This window comes from Squalius cephalus (assembly GCF_949319135.1).
Source record: "Squalius cephalus genome assembly, chromosome: 24".
Lineage (NCBI taxonomy): Eukaryota > Metazoa > Chordata > Actinopteri > Cypriniformes > Leuciscidae > Squalius > Squalius cephalus.
This window is the reverse complement of record NC_137145.1, coordinates 24,909,677-24,933,827: the sequence shown is the minus strand read 5'-3', so window position 1 is coordinate 24,933,827 and position 24,151 is coordinate 24,909,677. Positions and strand designations below refer to the sequence as shown.

The following is a 24,151-nucleotide window of genomic DNA, read 5'->3' as shown; positions in this document are numbered from 1 at the left end:
GATAAAAGCGGCTGAGCAGCGCAGGTTCTGCCACTCAAGCTAATGAGAGCTATTCCCTCAGTCCCCCTTCTGCGGGATCACTACTGCTGACCAACAGGTTTAATAGATAATTGTCCATGGTTCTAGACCCCTTTTGATGCCCAGCCAACAGCGGTGCAATTAATATCAAAGGTAGTGGAAACACCTTAGCGCTTATCACGAAGAACTGACTGTGTGAAACTGCAGGAATTCATTGCCTGTGTTGAGTGCGTGAACCGTCTTATGCTATTTAAGTGGGACTCGTGCAAAGCAGTCGCTAATGAGATGTGTTTCTTTAATGGGTTGAATGTCAACAAAGGAGATAGACCGCCTTCGAAAAATACATACGCATAAACGCAGAACCTGAGGAGGCGCTGGAGGCAGTGTCCGTCAAAAACGTTGAGAGAAGAAAACAAATATGAGCTCAAGTACTGTGTAAATCGCTCATTTAATATAAATAGATTAGTAACTAACTGTATTATATAATATTCTATGATGAATTAGTTATTCCAAATTAACTAGTTCAATTTACAGCCCTAGTTTTGATAAATTATATTTCAAATAAAAGAACTGGTAAATATCCCATTTGCTCCACAGCTGGAGAGGTGTTTTTGCCTCCTCATTTGTATAGAGGGTATGGATTTACGTCACTTTCCCGCCGGAGTGGCAAAAGATCTGCTGAGTGACTGGATTTAATAGGGGAAACTACTAAAACGTGAGTAAAACGAACGATTATCAGTTTAAACTAAAGGTTGGACTCGATATAGTGTTCCTTGCAGCTCACCAAAGATCCAGTGATCCATGAATATTGACATGCAGCCAGGAATCGTGTTTCCTGATAATTATATGTGCCTGATTTAGACACTGGGGAAATACATAAAGCACATTTGCCTGTGAACGCTTTATATAAATACAATATAGGTAGGTTTAAATCCATGTGATCACTTACACTCACCTAAAGGATTATTAGGAACACCATACTAATACTGTGTTTGACCCCCTTTCGCCTTCAGAACTGCCTTAATTCTACGTGGCATTGATTCAACAAGGTGCTGAAAGCATTCTTTAGAAATGTTGGCCCATATTGATAGGATAGCATCTTGCAGTTGATGGAGATTTGTGGGATGCACATCCAGGGCACGAAGCTCCCGTTCCGCCACATCCCAAAGATGCTCTATTGGGTTGAGATCTGGTGACTGTGGGGGCCATTTTAGTACAGTGAACTCATTGTCATGTTCAAGAAACCAACTTGAAATGATTCGAGCTTTGTGACATGGTGCATTATCCTGCTGGAAGTAGCCATCAGAGGATGGGTACATGGTGGTCATAAAGGGATGGACATGGTCAGAAACAATGCTCAGGTAGGCCGTGGCATTTAAACGATGCCCAATTGGCACTAAGGGGCCTAAAGTGTGCCAAGAAAACATCCCCCACACCATTACACCACCACCACCACCAGCCTGCACAGTGGTAACAAGGCATGATGGATCCATGTTCTCTTTCTGTTTACGCCAAATTATGACTCTACCATCTGAATGTCTCAACAGAAATCGAGACTCATCAGACCAGGCAACATTTTTCCAGTCTTCAACTGTCCAATTTTGGTGAGCTTGTGCAAATTGTAGCCTCTTTTTCCTATTTGTAGTGGAGATGAGTGGTACCCGGTGGGGTCTTCTGCTGTTGTAGCCCATCCGCCTCAAGGTTTTGCGTGTTGTGGCTTCACAAATGCTTTGCTGCATACCTCGGTTGTAACGAGTGTTTATTTCAGTCAAAGTTGCTCTTCTATCAGCTTGAATCAGTCGGCCCATTCTCCTCTGACCTCTAGCATCAACAAGGCATTTTCGCCCACAGGACTGCCGCATACTGGATGTTTTTCCCTTTTCACACCATTCTTTGTAAACCCTAGAAATGGTTGTGCGTGAAAATCCCAGTAACTGAGCAGATTGTGAAATACTCAGACCGGCCCGTCTGGCACCAACAACCATGCCACGCTCAAAATTGCTTAAATCACCTTTCTTTCCCATTCTGACATTCAGTTTGGAGTTCAGGAGATTGTCTTGACCAGGACCACACCCCTAAATGCATTGAAGCAACTGCCATGAGATTGGTTGATTAGATAATTGCATTAATGAGAAATTGAACAGGTGTTCCTAATAATCCTTTAGGTATATATATATATATATATATATATATATATATATATATATATATATATATATATATATATAATAAAATAAATAATAATTTGTTATTTTGGGAATTTGTAACTTTTATGAATTTGTATGATCTCTTCCGTATGTCATTGAACTGTATGATCTGCTTACACCCAGTGATGGTTAGGTTTAGGGGTGGGAAAAATAAGTTTTTGTACAAATCACATCCATTATTTGTTATCTCATGAGAACCCAAAGGTGTGGTAACATTTATCATTGTGCGATGAATTTTCACAGGCGAAATCTAAAATGTGTAATAGATTTCCATTCTCAATTTTGGATTTTGATTTTAAACCCATTACAAAATCTATCTAACGCCTGCATCTTGCAAGTGTGTGCTATCTGAAATCCAATTCAATGTACCTTCATATCTTTACACCCTTTTCGGTCCAGTATTCTGTCAGTTTTTGGTAACTTTATTCTAAGGTGACAAACCAAACTCTAACCCATAACCCATTACCCTATACATTGAGTAAATTAATATTACTAAGTACCTATTATGTGTAATTACACTGTAACAACATCACCTTAAAATAAAGTGTAACCGAGTTTTTCTCTAATGTATTTAGAGCAAGTAAGCAAGTGTAGACAGCTTCTTGATCATCCCAGGTCTGTTTTAGTTCTGTTTTAGTCTGTCTCACACACACACACACACACACACACACACACACACACACACACACACACACACACACACACACACACACACACACACACACACACTTCCATGCATGTGACGCTCCAGGCTCTGCCCAACACAGGCTCATATCACTGGCTGTAATTGCCCCATCACAGCCCTGACATCAGAGCTGGACTTCTGATTATTTCAGAGACAAGTGATATTACGCATCATTATCTATCATCAGGATGGTGATGGCACTAGTGTGTGAATGGACACACATTCATATACACACGAGTAAGTGCTGATGGGTCTAGCTCTCGGGCCATTCCTCCTCACTGCTGGGTTTAATACATTTACACCCAAAACCATTAGTCTCTCTCCACAAACATTCTCTCCTTGTACCTTTACCCCTCTATTAAAGAGACAACCGTGTTATCATGAAACTACTTTGAAAAATACTTCTTCTTCTTCGTCTTCTTCTTCTTATTGTTGTTGTTATTATGAATGAAGTATGTCAGGCATAATATACAGTCAGTTGGTAAATACATGTGGAAAATTCATTTGGAAGTTAAAATTATAATTCTTTAATAAAAGGATGCCAATAAATATGGCTAACGTATTTTGGAGAAAAGCATTTGTTTCATCATGTGATTTGTTTCCATGGCGACACGTCATATTTGTCACGTGACACACCGCAGCCACAAAAACAGATGACAGATGTATCGCTTTTATTTCGTTCTTCCTTTTTTATTCAAAATATTCACAAACTTGCTTACCATGTCATCAACTATCTGATAGTCCGATTCTTAAAAATGTGTAAGTGAGTGTGTTTGGTCGTTTAAAAACCTTTATAAATAAACTTGATCTTGATCTATAATGTGAGATGGGCGCCGCCATGTTTCTTTGCGCTGTTCTGAGAGAGTCCTGTCAGTCATCACTTTCTCCCGAAATACATGCAAGAAAGTGGCCGGTGAACTGTGAGAAGAATAGAGTAAACTTTATAGTTACTTCCACTATGTGTGTCGGATATGAATAACACACGTCGGCAAATTATATTTGAATAGATTGTTATTGCTGCTTCCACAGACATCAGTGTGTATTTTACAAACTCTAAATGTATTGTTTCACTCCTGCGTATGTGTGTTTAAATGTCTGAAACCTAAAATAAACATTATGAAGTTGAAAACACTGAATAGTTGTGATATATGACAGCGCTGAGCTCGTCCGTCTCTCTGGCTCAGCGCCAACCAACGCGCGAAAGCACAGTTTGAATCTGGTAGTTGTGTCACATCACTGAACATTATAAATCCCATATGTGGGACCGTACTCTCAGGGGCACAGAAATAAAAATCCCATATATGGGACCGTACTGCTCAGAATGTTAAACATTTAATTTGTAACCATGAATACAAAAATGAAACTGAGGGGGCACAAATCATGTGTGTGTCCCCTCGTGGCGCCGGGCCTAACATTACATATATACATACACACACGTGCATGCATACAATACAGTACATACACATGCATACATACATACACACACATGCATTCATACATACACACACACACACACACATACATACATACATACATACATACATACAGTACACAGTGCTACACACATACACACACATGTATGCATTCATACATGCATACACACACACACACACACACACACACACACACACACACACACACACACACACACACACACACATACATACACACACACATACATACATTACATACACACATGCATGCATACATACACACATACAGTACATACATCTGCACACATAAACACGCATACAGTACTTACATACATACATTCATACACACATACACACACACACACACTTACACACGCATGCATACATTGATACATACATACACACACACACATGCATACATACATACACACATACAGTACATACATACATACATACATTCATGCACACATACATACTTACACACACACACACACGCATGCATACACTGATACATACATACACACACATGCATACATACATACACACATACATACATACATGCACACATACATAAATACACACACACACACACACACACACACACACACACACACACATAGATACACACACACACATGCATACATACATACATACACACATACATACACTGTAAAAAATGATTTTTTGGTGAAGTAAATACTACTGAAAAAAAACAATGTAATTTACATGAAAAAGTTAGTTCAGGCAAGAATAAAAAAAACGAAGTAAATTCCATATCAGTACTTAATTCAAGCGAGTAGAAATGAAAGCGTAAATATCAACTCAATAAAATCAAGTAAAAATGACTCAACTTTTCTGATACTGGGGTTCCCATCATGCACTGGACCTTGAATAATTAATGAGGTTAATTTTTCACTGGTTTCCAGCTGTATTTACACTGTTTTATCATTGCTTTTGTTGTCAGGATTAGTAACTTGCCATTTTGTGACATTTCGAGTAAATTTTCTGCTCAAAATGACACATTCAAACACAAAAACGATCCATCAAATGTTACCGTCATTGTGTATTGTCTACCAAGTATTGAGGTCTTTGCATTCACATGATGCTTAACATCTGACATGCTGTAGTATAAATTACTTCGATAATCTAAGTAAAGCACATACTATAAATGACTGGTATAATTCAAATATTATTGTTTGAGTGAAATGTAATGCAAAGGAAATTTCAACTAAATCGATATTTATCAACTTTTTACTAGCCAAGTTAAAATGACTTATTTTCTGTGTTACTTTCACTTAACTAGGTTAAGTAAAGTTTACTTAATTCCATATTCCAAGTAAATTTAACTTAAAGATTTCTAATTAAAGCTACTGATAAATATGTTTAGGTTTTTACTTGGCAAATCTTTGTAAATTTACTAGCATTTTCTAAGTGGAAAAAGTTGCCTAGCTTTTTTCAAGTAAATCCTACTCCAATTTTTTTTCAGTGTACATACATACATACATACATACATTCATGCACACATACACACAAACACACACACACACATACATGCATACATGCATACACACACATGCATACATACACACATACATACATACATACATACCTACACATGTATACATACATTATTACATACACACAGTACATACATATGCATACATACGTACACAAACATGCATACAGGGCCTAAAATTAACATTCACCAAGCAGCAAATGCGAGTAAAATATATATATTTTTTTAATTCTAATAATGCAATATTGTGACAACATGAACGTGAACAAACGTGTTGACGGGTCAGTGCTTCATCATCACAAAAGTTTCAGCCTTTCCAATGTTAATATATACCTCTTCAGTCATCCTTGCATGTCTCCTATTGCATTATAGTGCATTAGACATTAAAATTCACCTCTGACAGCTTGAACACTATGATTAAGTAGTTTGTTCAGCTCTAAGGTTATTTTTCCTTGGGCGCTGTAAGCTGTTTCTTGATACTCAGAGCGTGGAGATCGAAAAATGGACCTTGGCTCCATCTCTGCCGCCCATATTGATTCTCAGATCAGCCGGGGCATCCTTGAGATGTCGATGGATAAAGGTTTGTGTATTCACATGTCTTATTCAGTGTCACAGCCCCCTAAAGACTATTATCTTATGATCTGAGACTGCAAAGCGTGGGGAACATCTGTCTGGGGCACTGTGCGCTGTATTAGTGTGTGTGAGAGAGGCAGAAAGAGATGTTCTCAAAATAAAAATTCAACTACAAAATACAAATTTGATACAAAAATAGACTATAGAGGGTATGCTTGTGACATCACCATCTGGCTGGAGTGACTGTTAGTGTCTGACATCACTAATCCTAAAATTTACATAAACCCCGCACCCAGAACACGATTTATAGATTATCAAGACTGAATATGCTAATCAATGACTAGAAGATAACTACACATCAGCAACATAAATTCATCATCTAACCATTCAGAGATGTCCTGTTGCTTCTACATGTTGTCACTTGTTCTTGAGTCTCTCTATCTTTGTCTGACTCCGGTTTGAACATAAAAGGCTAAAAGTTTTTGAAATTTTCAGTGCATGTCTGTGTGAGTGCTCTTGAAGCTCCGCCCTCTTTGCCGGGAGCAACAGCTCATTTGCATTTAAAGGAACAGACACAAAATGGTTTGTTTTTGCTCACCCTTAAAAAGTGACAATTTTAACATGCTATATAAAAATATCTGTGGGGTATTTTGAGCTAAAACTTCACATACACACTCTGGGAACATCAAAGACTGATTTTACATCTTGTGAAAAGGGCATTATACCACCCCTTTAAATATGTATCATTGTATATTCTGCATAATTGGATGTTTCTAAATAAACACTGACAAAAAAAAACTATACAAGTTTTAGGGCTGGACAATATGATGATATATATATATATATATATATATATATATATATATATATATATATATATATATATATATATATATATATATAACATTGATATACACTCACCTAAAGGATTATTAGGAACACCTGTTCAATTTCTCATTAATGCAATTATCTAATCAACCAATCACATGGCAGTTGCTTCAATGCATTTAGGGGTGTGGTCCTGGTCAAGACAATCTCCTGAACTCCAAACTGAATGTCAGAATGGGAAAGAAAGGTGATTTAAGCAATTTTGAGCGTGGCATGGTTGTTGGTGCCAGACGGGCCGGTCTGAGTATTTCACAATCTGCTCAGTTACTGGGATTTTCACGCACAACCATTTCTAGGGTTTACAAAGAATGGTGTGAAAAGGTAAAAACATCCAGTACGCGGCAGTCCTGTGGGCGAAAATGCCTTGTTGATGCTAGAGGTCAGAGGAGAATGGGCCGACTGATTCAAGCTGATAGAAGAGCAACTTTGACTGAAATAAACACTCGTTACAACCGAGGTATGCAGCAAAGCATTTGTGAAGCCACAACACGCACAACCTTGAGGCGGATTGGCTACAACAGCAGAAGACCCCACCGGGTACCACTCATCTCCACTACAAATAGGAAAAAGAGGTTACAATTTGCACGAGCTCACCAAAATTGGACAGTTGAAGACTGGAAAAATGTTGCCTGGTCTGATGAGTCTCGATTTCTGTTGAGACATTCAGATGGTAGAGTCAGAATTTGGCGTAAACAGAAAGAGAACATGGATCCATCATGCCTTGTTACCACTGTGCAGGCTGGTGGTGGTGGTGGTGTAATGGTGTGGGGGATGTTTTCTTGGCACACTTTAGGCCCCTTAGTGCCAATTGGGCATCGTTTAAATGCCACGGCCTACCTGAGCATTGTTTCTGACCATGTCCATCCCTTTATGACCACCATGTACCCATCCTCTGATGGCTACTTCCAGCAGGATAATGCACCATGTCACAAAGCTCGAATCATTTCAAGTTGGTTTCTTGAACATGACAATGAGTTCACTGTACTAAAATGGCCCCCACAGTCACCAGATCTCAACCCAATAGAGCATCTTTGGGATGTGGTGGAATGGGAGCTTCGTGCCCTGGATGTGCATCCCACAAACTGCAAGATGCTATCCTATCAAAATGGGCCAACATTTCTAAAGAATGCTTTCAGCACCTTGTTGAATCAATGCCACGTAGAATTAAGGCAGTTCTGAAGGCGAAAGGGTTCAAACACAGTATTAGTATGGTGTTCCTAATAATCCTTTAGGTGAGTGTATAGTAAATGACTTTTGGTTGCTTTAAAATGAACATTTAATAATTAATTACTATTTGTAAAAAATAATGTGTAAAAGTGTATGTATGTGAACAGTTGAAATCAAAATTATTCAACCCCCATTGCAAATCAGGTTTACTGGCAAAATCTACGGACTTTCAGCTGTTTGAAATGAACTAATCAAACAAAAGTCATTAAAATAGTTCAACACAACAGATCTTCCAAGTGGTTTCCGCAAATTCAACTGAAAATGCAACTTTAATGACTTTGAATGAATAATTGTTGTGCTGAGCTATTTCAATTATTTGTTTGATTTGTTCATTGCAAACAGCTGTAAGTCTGTACGGTTTGCCAAAAAACCTGATTTAAAATGGGAGTTGAATAATTTTGATTACAACTGTATATATAGAGCTTCAATAAAAAGTATTCGGGGTCAGTAAGATTTCTAAAAATAATACTTCAAATGAATACTTTTGATGCTATTTAATGCATTTTGCACTGTTGCAGATGATTTGAAGCTAGACATATAAATGATATACAATATATATATTTGTAAATGTGTAAATGTATAATATGGTTTCTCATTTCTATTCAGTTTCCCATCTGTGGTCAGCCTGTGACTTATTTTTTTTCAATGCATCGGATGTTCAGCGCTTTTAAAGAATCTAGCAGAAGTAACACCTATGATTAACAATACAGCGAACTTGAGTGCTAAAATGAAGTGAAAAGAAAGTGAATTCCCCTCACTACACTTGCAATGTAACCTTGAATATTAAAACAAAAGAGCTGGAGTTTTGTCTCATAAAAAGAGCAACAGCACCAAGAGATGCATAAATGTTTGATTGGTGTGTATCTGCCCACAGGACGAGTGTTGCAGACGGGGGCTGGCCGGGGTGGAGCACGGGACTTTCATGAAAGATGGTTGAATACCCCCTTTTTCTCCCGCTAATATCCTTTACCATGCTAATGGTACTGCAATGCCGGTGCTATTGATCAATCTAAGTGCGGGCTGGAGGATGAGAGACTCTTTTGGCAGATGCACAAAAGGCCATTAAACGCGGGGCGGCCGGAGGGGAGACGGGGAATGCAGCGTGTCAGGGAAGGGGAGAGAGAAATCAAGGGGTGAATGAATGAAAGAAAGAAGGGGATTGTGGGGAAATAAGCACATGGTAAGCGAGACAACGACGACGGCTGTTCTTTCTGCGTAAGACCGCGTGAAATTTGACAATCCTCAAGAGGACTGAAACTGATGTGGGGAAAAAAAACAAAACACAGAGCTGATTTGAAGGGATAGTTCAAACTCTGTCATCATTTATTCACCCTCATGTTGTTTCAATCCCCTATGACTTTCTTTCTTGAGTGGAACGCAAAAGAAATACTCAAGACTATGCTGTGGAATGGGGAATGAAGCTTCAAAAACGGACATAAAAGTGTCATAAATGTAGTCCATGAGACTTGCGCACTACATTACAACTTTCAAGTCACGCAAAAAGATTTGTGTCGAAAAAGTCCAATCTCGTTCTCCAGTGGGCTTTTAGCTGTTGTGATCGGATCATTGAGTCAGTGAACAGATCAGTCCAATTCATCAATGAATCACTCAGATCAGTTGTGTGAATCAGATTAACCTTTTCATTTAAAATATGTGATTTAAAATGACAACTTAGATTATAGTAGCATTTTATGATCCTTTTATGGTGCTTTTGGATCCTTTTTGAAGCTTAAAAGCCTGAAACTGCATGAAATACAGTGACCTGCACATTCTTCTGGTTGGAATCGCTACAGAATTTACACTTTTTGTGGGAAGCAACCTATGAATGGCTTATTATCATTATTTCTTTTTTATTATACCTCAGTTATGATTGCCATTATATTCGCATTACTGTAATACACTAATGGAAATCATTCTGTGTGGATACAATTTATTTACTTTTAAAATAAGTTTGAAAGTGAAATAAATTAAGGCAGTGCAGCAAATATTACAATGATTTATAAACACTTTATTTATATAAAAAAAAATTGGGTCAGTATGATTTTTAAAATTAATTAATACTTGTATTTACCATTGACAAAATAAATAATAAAGAAATGTATAATGTAACAAAAAATCTATTTTAAAGAAATGCTGTCAAAGAAAAAAAATATGAAGCAGCAGAAACTGTTTTAACAATGACAATAATCATAAATGTTTCTTGATCATCAGATCATCATATTAGAATGATTTCTGAAGGATCATGTGACACTGAAGACTAGAGTAATGATGCTGCAGGAATAAATTACATTTTAAAGTATATTACAATAGAAAATTGTAAATAAATTGTAATAATAATTCACAGTATTACTGTTTTTACTGTATTTTTGATCACAGTGCATAAATGCAGCCTTGGTGAGAAACTCAAAAACATCAAAAAACCCATTCATATATATTTATATATATATATATATATATATATATATATATTTTTTTTTTTTATTGATTTTTTTTTAATGTTTTTATATATATACGAGATATATATATTGCCAACCCCAAACCTTTGAATAGTAGTATAAATAATTCATCAATTTATACACATACATAAATAATATATCAATTGCATTCTACAGTAATGTGAAATGCGCTTAATTGCAATAACAAATTATGGCCCAACACAAATATATATATATATATATATATATATATATATATATATATATATATATATATATATATATATATATATACACACACTGTATATATTCTTACTGTCTTCTTTTGATTCTGCTGTGAAAACTGACCCGAGCCGGTTTCATGAGATTCATCATTTCTTGTTTATGTTATCAGCTAATTTAGTAGTGCAATATTCACAATTAACTCAAATATGAAAGGTGTTGGAATGGTTCACCACTGAAGAACACATTAAACTTTGATTGAAACAGCATACAAAAATCAGTTTCAAGATAGATGTGCAAAATGAAATAACACAAGAAATGCTAATACAAGGAAACATTGTCATGTTCTCAGCAGATGTTTTCATTGGCATGAAGCAAACCTATATGTGTGTCTTATGGGTGTGTCCTCTAGGTCACAGGAGATGTACTCCAGCACGATAAACCCTGGCTTCTGTAGAGATCTATAAATAAGAAGGGGTGTGAAAGCTGTGGCCGACGGGACGGTGAGAAGGGACAGGTCATTATAGCGTTCCACCTTCTGTCGCCTCGACAAACAAAACGCCGGCCCCTGGGCCGCACCACAACGTGACTGAGCATACTTTTACCAGACTTATACATCCCCAAACACACACACACACACACATTTTAGAAGATCACACCGCTGCTTAGTGCTATTAACCATGTCTTGAGGTCTCGGCTAGGTGTTTTCGAAAGTTCATAATGGCTCGCATACATACATTCACACACCCGAGACAACCGAGCAGGCTTCTCATTTGCCCCGGAGTAAAGCCGTGACTCACTGGCGTTTGCATTTCCAGCCGTGGACTGATATCATAACTGCGACTGCTAACTGACATCACACGCTAATGGCTAATGGGTCCTATGAAACACGGTCTAGTAGTCAATAAATCAGCGTAAGTGCACTGTTATTTGAACCTATCTCTCCATTACAAAAAGAGAACAACAAAGGACAAATAAGAACAAAGCAATTATTGGGCCACGCTGTAGTTTATGCTTGCAGTTTTCTTCATGAAATAAGATATTAAAGAAAATCGTTTCGCAATTTATTCGTAAATGTAAAATAAAACACTTCTTTTGCACATAAACAGGAAGATGTAAAGAGGAGAATGCTGTTACTCGCACCATTCAAGGACACGTTAGATTGCAGTGTGAAAGCAAATGTTTTGTTTACAAGAAACCAGGCGTTTCAGAGGAAGTCTGAACGATATTCTAGATTTATGTTTAGTAGCAAGCACGATTTTGTTCATGTCCATGAAATAATACTTAGTTATTAATTATGAATGGGCAGACATGCAAGTCTAGATACAATACCGTTCAAAAGTTTAGAGTTGTTAAGATTGTTTTTTTTATGTTTTTGAAAATGTTACTGTATTTGATCAAAAATACAGTAAAAACAGTAATATTGTGAAATATTATTACAATTTAAAATAGCTGTTTTCTATGTGAATATATGTTAAAATGTAATTTATTCCTGTGATCAAAGCTGAATTTTCAGGATCTTTACATGTCTTCAGTGTCACATGATCCTTCAGAAATCATTCTGATATGATGATTTAATGCTCAAGAAACATTTCTTCTTATTATTATTAATGTTGAAAACAGTTGTGCTGCTTCATATTTTTGTGAAAACTGTGATGTATTTTTCCCCCAGGATTTTTTGATGAATAGAAAGTTCAAAAGAACAGAACTCTCAGGAGATGAAGACTAAAATTATATCAGTAACCTAATAAATGCCTTTTTTATTTTATTTTATTCATTTTTTTATCTGTTCGGAGATATTGAGATCCCTTAACCCCCCAGTTTAATAAACAGTAACCGAAATGCTTTTGTGTAATTCTACATCCATGCCAGCAGGAGTCAGTATAAAGCCCCTCTGAATGAATACTCAGCTCTTTTAACATTCCTCTAGACTACACAAGAAATTTTTTAATTGATTTAAATGGATTTTAAATGGAAAAAGTTGTGTTTTTTTAAAAAAACAGATGGTGTAGTTACGGCATCTACTAGCATACGCTAAAAAGGCTATGCTAACCAGCAACAACTTAACACCTTGGTGTGCGACACTCGGCTAGAATTAACTACAATGTGGACCACCTTTATGCAAACAGTGAAAAGGTTAGCTATTCTACAACCCATTTTCAGTCAAAGAATGATCTAAATCTCATGAAAATTCCATTTGTTCTTTTAAACCATCTCCATTTCGGCACTCTGCACTCCTTCTCTAGCTTTAGTCTTGTCCATCATTGTGATTTCCCGAAGCAACAGTAGGCCAAACCCCATTAGATCTACAGTCGCATATCAGTCACCTGAAACTGGATGGTGCTCTATGAAGCTTGGCCTCTAAAACAGCACATTCATTCTGTGCGACTCCCAGAAGCCCCCACTGGTCAAGAGCAGATTGTTTCTCATTTGGCTGAGTGGCACCACAGCGGCTTGTTAAAGCTCCAGTTTAAATACATCATTTCTGGGAATGAAAGGGGCAAAGAAGAAAAATGGCCCACCACACCATTTTTCCCCCCCCTCCACATCCCCTGCCCCCTTTCTTTTTTTCATGCTCCATGCTGTTGCTTTCCTGGACAAAAGACAGAGCGTGAAACATATGCAGTCATTTCACAGCTGTCTCGTGTCTTTTTGCCGTTCGCATCTATTTCAATCTATCATTAACATCTCTCTCCAGAATAACTTGCAATTAACAGGATTTCACCTGTTCTGAAATGTGTGTGCTAATGAAATGCATGCGCAAGCTTAACATTGCATCTTGTCTTTTTATCTTTAACCCAAGGGAAAATTAACTAAACAGTAGGTATTAGCAACAGTAGGTATTAACAACAGTAGGTATTAGCAACAGTAGGTATTAACATGCCAAAACCCGCAATTTATACATTAACCACCACCAAACTGGGCACTAAATGCGCAGGTGTAACCAGTGTCATTTTAGTGTCATTGAGATACTATTATAGATTTTATTAATGTTTTGATTAATGATGAATGATTTTATTTTTATATTTGCGATTTTAATAATAATAATAAAAAAAATCCTTTTTATGAGCTTTTTTTAAATATATTGTAATTTAAAAAATATATGTTTTTATTCATTTTTACTTTTTAGTACATCAAGTTGAACTAAATTAAAACGAGAAATGTTGCCGTGAGAAACTAGTTGAAATAAAATACATTTAGTCTTTGTGAAAATATTTTACTTTATTTCAGTTAACGTTTATTTTATTTCAAGTAACGTATTTTTTTATTTTAGGGTGTTTACACGACAACGATGTATTAAAAACAGAAAAGTTTTTCCGTTGTGTTTTTGTGTACAGACGACAATGTTGTCAAAACGATCCCTGTTCACACAGATCTGTGAAAATGATTAAAAACGCTTATTCATGCCAGGCCAGTAGGTGGCGATGTCTCTTTGCAAAGAAACACTAAGTGCCTAAAGACTGAACACATAATACACAAGCATATGACGTCACAGTTTACCCAAATTCAAATTTTTGTAGCTTACACAGAGATGATAACGGTATCATTATCAAAAAACTTGCACTTTGAAACCCGTTTTTGAAAAGTTTGCGTTTTCAGGCCCCCAAAACCCTGTTTTTTTTTTTGTGTGTGTGTAAATGAACGGCCAAAGCGCATAAAACATTTTCTGTATTTGGTTGAAAACGGTGTCGTGTAAACGCCCCCTTAGTTTCAGTTTTAGTTTTAGTTAACTATAATATCCCTGGGTATAAATAAAGTCCCTTTCAGGCAAGTCATTTCTTTCAGCGGCCATCTTTGAAACACCTCTCAGGCAGCTACTTCAGTCATGCGAGTGCAGCTCCTGTCTCTTTGAATGGGGAACATCATATTCTCCAAAGCTGTTCACCAAGCAGAATTAAATTTCATATTTTAAATCACCAATGAAATTGCTAAACGCTTGAATCATGACAAAAAGCACGCGTCTCAGAACACTGGCTGTTTCTATAGCAACCAGAGCTTCGAAGGTCAGCTGCAGTGACGCACTGACTTTACCAATTAACCCTTCGCAAAGACCCGTCCGCCATGACGCTCTCAGGCCACGTATCAATGAGCCAGTTTACATGTACCCTCATAATGCAATTATAATGAGAATTTGGTAATACTGCAATTAAACTTTACCTCATGTAAACACAGTACTTCGATTCAACAAATATGATTAAGCTCATAATCGTAGTAAACGATCATAAATAAATGATGTGCCGTATGGCTATTTTTATCGGAATAAACAGGCATGTAAACACATTAATTGCATTATTACCACTCTCACTATGTGCTCGCTCCTATATATATATACGGATGCTGTGTGTTGTTCAGCTTCATGAATGAACTCTGTGACGTTATTCTGAATATTTCTAATAAAATAATGACGCTAAACTGTCAACTCAAGTCGCTGCACAGTCTCTGCTCCGTGTCTTCATGCAGAGACGGAAAGAAGACTTCGGTGCAGCGTATACACAGGCAAAGCCAGTTACAGCGGCATCACGCCGCAAAACAACCTTTCAATACGTCCATAGAAGTGTGATTTACACTTGATGCAAGTAGATTAAAACTGTGGCCAGGAACAGACCTACTCTACTCTATGCGAGTTCAGCATTTTTGCTGTGGGGTATGCAAAAAAATGGTGATACAAATAACCACATTGCATATCAAATAATCATAATCATTAAAATTGCATGTAAACGGGAGTGAAGAGGTTTGCTCATGTCATGTAAACAAGTCCTTACCGGAAATAATTGCATTATTGGTGCACATGTTCTCACGCAGTGAAAAATACATCACGGAGCACAGAGGAAACGGACAACGCGCAGACAGACAAGACATGCAGGTTACTTTTGGTAAGAAACAAAGTCTCAGCTTTCAAATGTTGTCATTTTTAAGAAATTCTAAAAAATAAACACCGTTTTGTGGCTCTTTAATGTGTCGTGACAGATCGCTGTAAAACCGAACATCTCTTCCTCTACTAGTTATAGCAAGAAATAAACATGAATGAACATCAGAAGCTATATTGTTTCAACCGAAGAAAGACACCAATACACACCATTTTTAAGTTCAAGTCCACCAATGTTAATCTACTAACTCTACTGTCTGGTTCGTTTGTCAGACAAAATGGCAGATAGGTGAAGGGTGAATAGTTGACTGGCTCTTTTATTTGGATTATATTTATAATTTACATTGCGAATTATTTATATTGCGAATTCTCCCATTCATAGTAATATGAGTGCAGTGTCTTTGTATATTTAAAGGTCCCGTATTATGCCCCTTTTCACAAGATGTAAAATAAGTCTCTGATGTCCCCAGAGTGTGTATGTGAAGTTTTAGCTCAAAATACCCAACAGATCATTTTTTACAGCATGTTTAAATTGTCATTTTTTGGGGCTCAGAAAAATGCGCTGTTTTAGTGTGTGCCCTTTAAATGCAAATAAGCTGCTGCTGCACTGCACAGGGGCGGAGCCTCACGAGCTCGCGCTCAGTCTCTCAGTAAACACAGTAAGTTATAAAGTGCGCAAGTACATAAACGAATTTCGGTAGAGTTGAGGGAGCATTTTCTTCAAAAACAAAATAATTCCACCTCGTCTTCAGCGGCTGCCTCAGATTTCGGGAGTAAATAGAGAGAGCTATGTGGATTAATACATCCAGCCACACAACACCTATACAACGCTTGGGAGATTCTCGTCAGTGCAGCAGCTGTGGACTCGATCAGGACGGGTCTATGTTAAAACGGCAGTGTCTGTCAACACTCGTGGGCGGGGCCTGTGGCTTTAGTGACGTCACTAAAACAGCATTCTGAAAACAGGTCGTTGGGAGACACTGCTGATGATTTATGGGGATTAATAAAAAAGGAGTGAGTTGATTTTTATCATTATTGGCTGGTTGTGTACACACTGCCAACACAAATTTATGTCCAAACAGCATGCAAAAGTGAATTTTGCATAATACGGGACCTTTAAAGTCTTAGGTTAAACTTAGTCAAATTTTTGCAGGTTAGCATAGCCTTTTAGCCCCTGCTGGTAGATGTTGTAACTACACCATCTGGTTCTAAAAATTCACATTTACGTTAACATTTATTCCTTTAGCAGACGCTTTTTATAAGGCCACAATAAAAAGCAAATAATTAATTATCTTTTTGATTAGTTGGTTAATCTAACATTTTCGATTTATAGATTAATTTCCAATTAGTCCATTAACCCTTTGTTTAATTTACCAATAAATAATAACTGTAACTTCTGCCATTAATAAACCACTGTTTTATTCAAATATTGTGGGTTTGCCGAGAATACCAATGTGAGTCCTGAAAATTTGGAGCATGCCCGAGAGCCAGATTCGGCATCATAGGGGATGAATGTAAAAAGTGGGATGCATCGATGCAATCCACACACAAAATGATGCATTTATGCAATCTGCATCATCAATTACGCATTATTTTTTATACAAGGCAACTTACAAATGAACTTCATTAGGGAATTTGTACATTTTTACATATACAATTATTGTACAAAATAAAAAGCAGAGAACATCCAATAAGAATTCACCTCTCAAAATATTGATCATTTCAAAAGAGAAAGTCACCGATATATTCCCACTTTCAGTAAATGTCTTCTAATCTCTTCCCAAACACCTTTGAGGGAATGAAAACTTTCAAAGATCATCCCTCAGTGGGTGTGAATGTATGCATATCTCTCTTATAATTACTCCACACTTCCGTTGCTCTTAGAGTCGTCCGTTAAATGTCAGTGCTTTTTAAAGCTCCGCCATATGCCTCTTCATCTCAGCTCCATCATTAAAACTAAGCAGAAACATTGATCCAGTGAATTTCTCAGTCCAGTCATTTATTTTAGCCGTTCAACAAAAATGACATTTCTACTATATAATTACGTATGTGAGGCCACATATTTTGCTTTGAAAATTGTTTCTAATGTTAGGTTTCAATAAATACATCAAGACCAAACTATTACTTGTGGTGCAGATTAGATGTTTTGTAAGTAGAGTTTGTTTTTCTGATCTTGTAATATAGCTGTGATATGTTTAATGGGTCATTGTTTAAATCGTTTACTCACCTTTACATCGTTCCGAACCTATATGCAGTTCTTTCTTCTGTTTAACACAAAATAAGCTATTTGGAAAAAAAAATAGTTTGATCCATACAATGAAATTCAGTGGGGTCCAATGTTGTTTTGGACCCCAATGACTTGAATTTTTGGATACTTCTTCAAAATATCTTCTTTTGTGTTCCACTGAAGAAAGTCATACAGGTTTGGAATGACATGAGGGTGAATCATTTTAGGGTGAACTGTTCCTTTAATCAATTAAAATTATTCTGTGCCAAAGCAGTCGTTAGAGAATCCAAATGAGTCTTAATTTAGAGGTCTCACTGTGTTCCTATAATGTGAGATTTCAGAACAGATGGCTGACTATTTTTTTGTCCTTTCCTCTGAAAAAAGAAGAAGAAGAAAAAAGACAATGCTAAATCCTAATTACCAGACTATTTATATCATGAATCCAAAATTAACTTATGCTTATCAATGCGACACAAAATTTTGTGTTTTGTCTATAAAAGTACTTTGAATTTGTGGCTACCTACCTGTCTACCTAAAACTGTAGATCTCAAAGTCAAGTCAAGTCACCTTCATTTATATAGCAATATGGATTTTTAAGAAAAATAGTTGCACTGCACAGAATAGAAAAAATTGTGCCTGAACGCCCCGATATACTTGAAGTAAAATCGAAGAAAAAACTGGTGTGATGACACAAAATAATGACAAAAAGTTTGTATCTGGTGTGACCACCATTTTCCTCACGCAGTGCAACAACATTTTCTTTGCATAGAGCTGATCAGGTTGTTGATTTTGGCCTGTGGAATGTTGCTCCACTCCTCTTCAATGGCTGTGCGAAGTTGCTGGATATTGGCAGGACCTGGAACACACTGTCGTATACGGCGATCCAGAGCATCCCAAACATGCTCAATGGGAGACATGTCCGGTGAGTATGCTGGCCATGCAAGAACTGGGATGTTTTCAGCTTCTAGGAATTGTGTACTGATCCTTGCAACATGGGGCCGTGAATGAATGTGGATGAATGGCACAACAATGGGCCTCAGGATCTCATCACAGTATCTCTGTATCTCACGGTATCATCACGGTAACACCTCTCCAAAGTGCCAGACGCCATCGAATGTGAGGATTTGCCCACTCAAGTCGGTTACGACAATGAACTGCAGTCAGGTCGAGACCCAGATGAGGACAACGAGCATGCAGATGAGCTTCCCTGAGACGGTTTCTGACATGTTGTGCTTTGTGCTTTCTTTGGTTATACAAACCGATTGTTTCAGCAGCTGTCCGGGTGGCTGGTCTCATGATCTTGGAGGTGAAAATGCTGGATGTGGAGGTCCTGGGCTGGTGTGGTTACACGTGGTCTGCAGTTGTGAGGCCGGTTGGATGTACTTCCAAATTCTCTGAAGCGCCTTTGGAGACGGCTTATGGTAGAGAAATGAACATTCAATTCACTGGCAACAGCTCTGGTGGACATTCCTGCAGTCAGCATGCCAATTGCATGCTCCCTCAAAACTTGAGACATCTGTGGCATTGTGCTGTGTGATAAAACTGCACATTTTAGAGTGGCCTTTAATTGTGGCCAGCCTAAGGCACACCTGTGCAATAAGCATGCTGTCTAATCATCATCTTGATATGCCACACCTGTGAGGTGGATGGATTATCTCGGCAAAGGAGAAGTGCTCACTAATACAGATTTAGACAGATTTGTGAACAATATTTGAGAGAAATAGGCCTTTTGTGTACATAGAATAAGTCTTAGATATTTTAGTTCAGCTCATGAAAAATGGGGGCAAAAACAAAAGTTTTGCGTTTATAATTTTGTTCAGTGTAGTAGAAAATGAAGTTTTAGTTGAAAGAGACAATGACTGTTTAAATGTAAAGCTTGTTGCTTTGAAGAAATCTATTGTATAAACTGCTTTATTAATAAATGTGATGTAACTTGACGGAGCACTGAATCACAGAGCTGGTGCAAACATCCACATCGCTATGATCAGATGCTTTCTTAACTGCTGTTTTCTCACCGCTGTCAGTTTTGATGTGTTTCTATTGCTATTAAGAGGAAAGCACAGCACATACAGTATTTACATATTCATATAAACGTCGCTCTTAAAAGGCTGGGCGGTGTGGGGATGTTTGCTAACAGTATATCACTGCAAAGGTATTTCAAACTTAATTTTACCCCTAAGAGAATAATGCAAAAGGACTTTGCCGTGAGGATATTGGGGGCCTTTAGATACGTTTCTAGACAACTCTGAGAACACAGAAAGCGGAGAAAATCTGAGTTATGTTTGTATACCTGCACCTAAATACGACAGGAAGTTTGTTTATTAATATTTAAAGAGCTCCTCTTTTTAAACCCAGGGACATTGTCCACTAGCTGTGAGCGCTTGATTGTTTCCATGCCATATTTTGCCGTCAGATCCCAGGCAGCTTTGAGGCACCCATCGCTCAGCGAGGACTGTTCCAGCTGCCATCCTCTCATTCCTCAGCAGAATGAATGGCTTCCCTACACCACACTCCCCGTGCCGAGCTGGCTCTTTCATCTCTCTGAAGCCCTCTCGTCGTGATGCACTACGTGAGTATACATATGAGGCACAGCTGAAACGCGGCCCTGCAGAAGACTGATGAGATTTCCACCTTGTCGTGATGGAGCTCAATATGGTCTTTGCTGCAAGCTTGTGTGCGGGCTGATATGGTTTGTTTCAGATGAGTAGTGGTCTCAGGGAACTCAAATAGGATTCGTACGGCACTGAGTAATAGTTGTTTTGGAAATTTAGTAGTTGGGTTCTGTGTAAGGAGGGATGAGATGTGTTCTGTAGTGAAGTATGATATATTCCATGACTACGATCACACAACACTAGCTGGTGTTTGCAAGTACAGGTAGATAGAAGACGAGAGCAAAAATTCCTGTGTGAATTCCTATTGAAATCAATACATATTGCCTGCGGAATTTCAATAATTCAGACAGCAGAGTTTCAGTTGATAAAAAGGAAAAAAAAAAAAAAAAAAAAAAAAAATCAGGTATTGACATTAATTTGTTTTGCTCACTGGCCAAAATGTTGACATCGATACCACGGGGAAAAACTCCCATATAGATATTTTTAATATCAGGTATATTAGGCTGCTGTAACTTTAAGACCTGACACATGGATCCAATATCCTGTTACAAGTGCGTTTTCTTTCTCAACTGTTTACGTTCACTTAAAACATAACTGACTGTGTTCATGTGGATACTCGCCAACTGGCATTTTGACATTATTTTGTGTGTATTTGACTGTTTAAGTGCAATAAGCAGTGGACAATAACTCAATTCAGTACTGAGAGGCGGCTTTATGTGCGCACACTTTGGGTGTGAGGAATGAGTAAAATTATGCGCAATACACACAATCCCACGCCGAAAGTCAAGCCCTGTAACCAACAATATTCATCCAGAGCAAATTAAGCGAGTGAGTGAGGAGAGGCAGGTTTGTGTGTAACTCGCTGTCCGAGAGATGAGAGAGAGCGAAAAATATATATTTTTGACAACTACATTGCACTCAGTTTATTATTTTCAGATGTCATTTTAAAAGACTACAATTGAAAAATACATGTTATATATAAAATTCAACCTGCCAAAGTGGCTAGTAGGAGTGACATGCCACTGCTGAAATCCACCCACATTTGGCGGGTTGGCGGGTGTTAATGTCATGCCCTTGGCCCACAATTATAACTTAGATATACTGTTCAGATTTCATGCCTTTAATGTTGTGGAAATATTCCCCATGCTATAAAAAATTGTACTGAATATTGACATTTTTCAAGCTGAAGTTAGAAATTCCTGTATCATGACAACATTCCTCTGTATTGCACATCCCATTCATCCAGAGCAGGTAGTTTAACTTCATAATTCTCACAAAAACACACAAAAAAAAACAATTTGAGTGTAGTCTGAAACACTCAATTTTCTTGTGCGAGGCAGTAACTAGATTATAGAGTAAGATGTGCACATCTACTTAAAGAGCTTAATGGAAATAAGCATGACACAACATCTACTTTCAGCCTTGATATGTAAGAGGAATAAATACAAGAATCCCAAGGGGCTTCTTAAAAAAATAGTATTTGACTGGCTGGTGTAATGTGCTCTCATTCAGCAGTATAGCAACAAATGAAACTACGGGTTATGAATCACCTCAGCTGTCTTCAAATCTCTGATTGACGTCTTAGTGAGCAAATCATTTTCCAAAGAACATGTCTGGTCTTATTCTGTAGAGCATGAGGGACACAATTGGACTCATGCAGAGACCTGACAATGGAACCAAATCACACCAGTCCACTTTGACCCCAAAGGATGCTGTATTCTTGTAAAAAAATGACACATGTCTGCAACACTACTCAAAACCTTGCAGAAAATGTATGTCGCCAGTATATGTTATATTCTGCACACTAACAAGTAAGGTGTGCTTGGCTTGTGGGACGCTGAGCCACAGACAACTGGCTTGATGGAATATTTAAACTAGTTGCAGCTTGTTAGTTAACCAGCAAGACTACACTGTTTGACCGACTTGCCCAAAATACCAGCTGGTCGGGTTTATGAAAATGCTATCATTAATAATCTAGAGTTCACACAGCATATGTGCTCTGCATAAATGTTAAAGATGCAACGAAGATGGACAAGAAGCTACAGCAGTGGTGGTCCACACTTACGTGCTGCCACTGGTCTCGGATGAGCGGTCGGTAGCGTAGAAAGTACTTCAGCGGGAAGGTCTCCACATCGGGCCACGTAGTGGGACTGTTCCAGGTCACCTCTAGTCTTCGTGCATTGTTGGCTATGGGTTTGGCCACCACCTTCTCAGGAGGGTCAGGTTTCACTGTTGGACCAAAGAGACGTCGATGTAAGCTCATGACCTATCAAAGGTATCATATTTTAAAGGAATAAATCCCATCAAATTAATTCTGTCATCAGAATTTCATTTCTTTCTTCTGTGGAACACAGATGGAGAAAAGTTCTTAAATCGTATTCACATATGGTCATATACTAATGAGTCACATAAAAACTCGTCTCGCCAGGTTTGACGTAATTGAACCAAATGGCACCAAATGTTTTTTGGGCATCTCGTAACAGAATTAGTTTGAAAATGCAAAAATGTATTTTATCCTTTTTCTCACACAATGATATGGTTTACTGCAAGAAACTACAGTTGAATAGGACACATTTTAACTTTAAGACAGTTGTTTTTCAAAATATTGTTAAAGTATGCAAATGATCTAATTAAATATGCATTCATTTGCATATATCTCCAGAACAAAAAATATGAAAAGCCAGATCAAAATGATTGCTTCACTTTTTGTTTATATATATATATATATATATATATATATATATAGAGAGAGAGAGAGAGAGAGAGAGAGAGAGAGAGAGAGAGAGAGAGAGAGAGAGAGAGAGAGAGAGAGAGAGAGAGAGAGAGAGATTGTGTCTATATAATGGCTTGTCTAATGAGTATCTGGGTATTGTCTTTTTAAGCTTGACAACCCGTTTCATTATGGAAAAGGGCAGCTTGAACATTGTGCAAAAAATTGTATTTAGTGTTTCCTAGAAGTCATATAAGTTAAATAAATCAAATCGGTTTAGCAATGTCATGAGAGTAAGAAAAGTTGTGAACTATTCATTTAACATAGTTTGGAAGTGTGAAACTGCCTCAAATGTTGAGATGCTAATGGTAAATGAGTTTTGACAAGGCTCAGTATAACAAGAACACATTTTTAATGGCTAAACAGAAAGAAGCACTCATGACGAATGCCACTAGCAAAACACTACAAAGGAAAAAGAGATGAATGATGAATAGTGTTGAGGTTTCCTCTTTATGATCCCCAGCTCGTCCC

At 37.6% G+C, this 24,151-nt stretch overlaps 1 protein-coding gene across 1 annotated transcript in view; it reads right to left on the bottom strand.

The window, feature by feature from the left end:
- cntfr (ciliary neurotrophic factor receptor) overlaps positions 1-24,151 on the bottom strand; it is a 187,634-nt gene that overhangs the window by 19,681 nt on the left and 143,802 nt on the right. Inside the window, exon 6 of the mRNA XM_079862002.1 lies at positions 22,976-23,139. Within this exon, the coding sequence (XP_079718128.1) occupies positions 22,976-23,139 (164 nt within the window). The remainder of the gene's footprint in view (positions 1-22,975; positions 23,140-24,151) is intronic.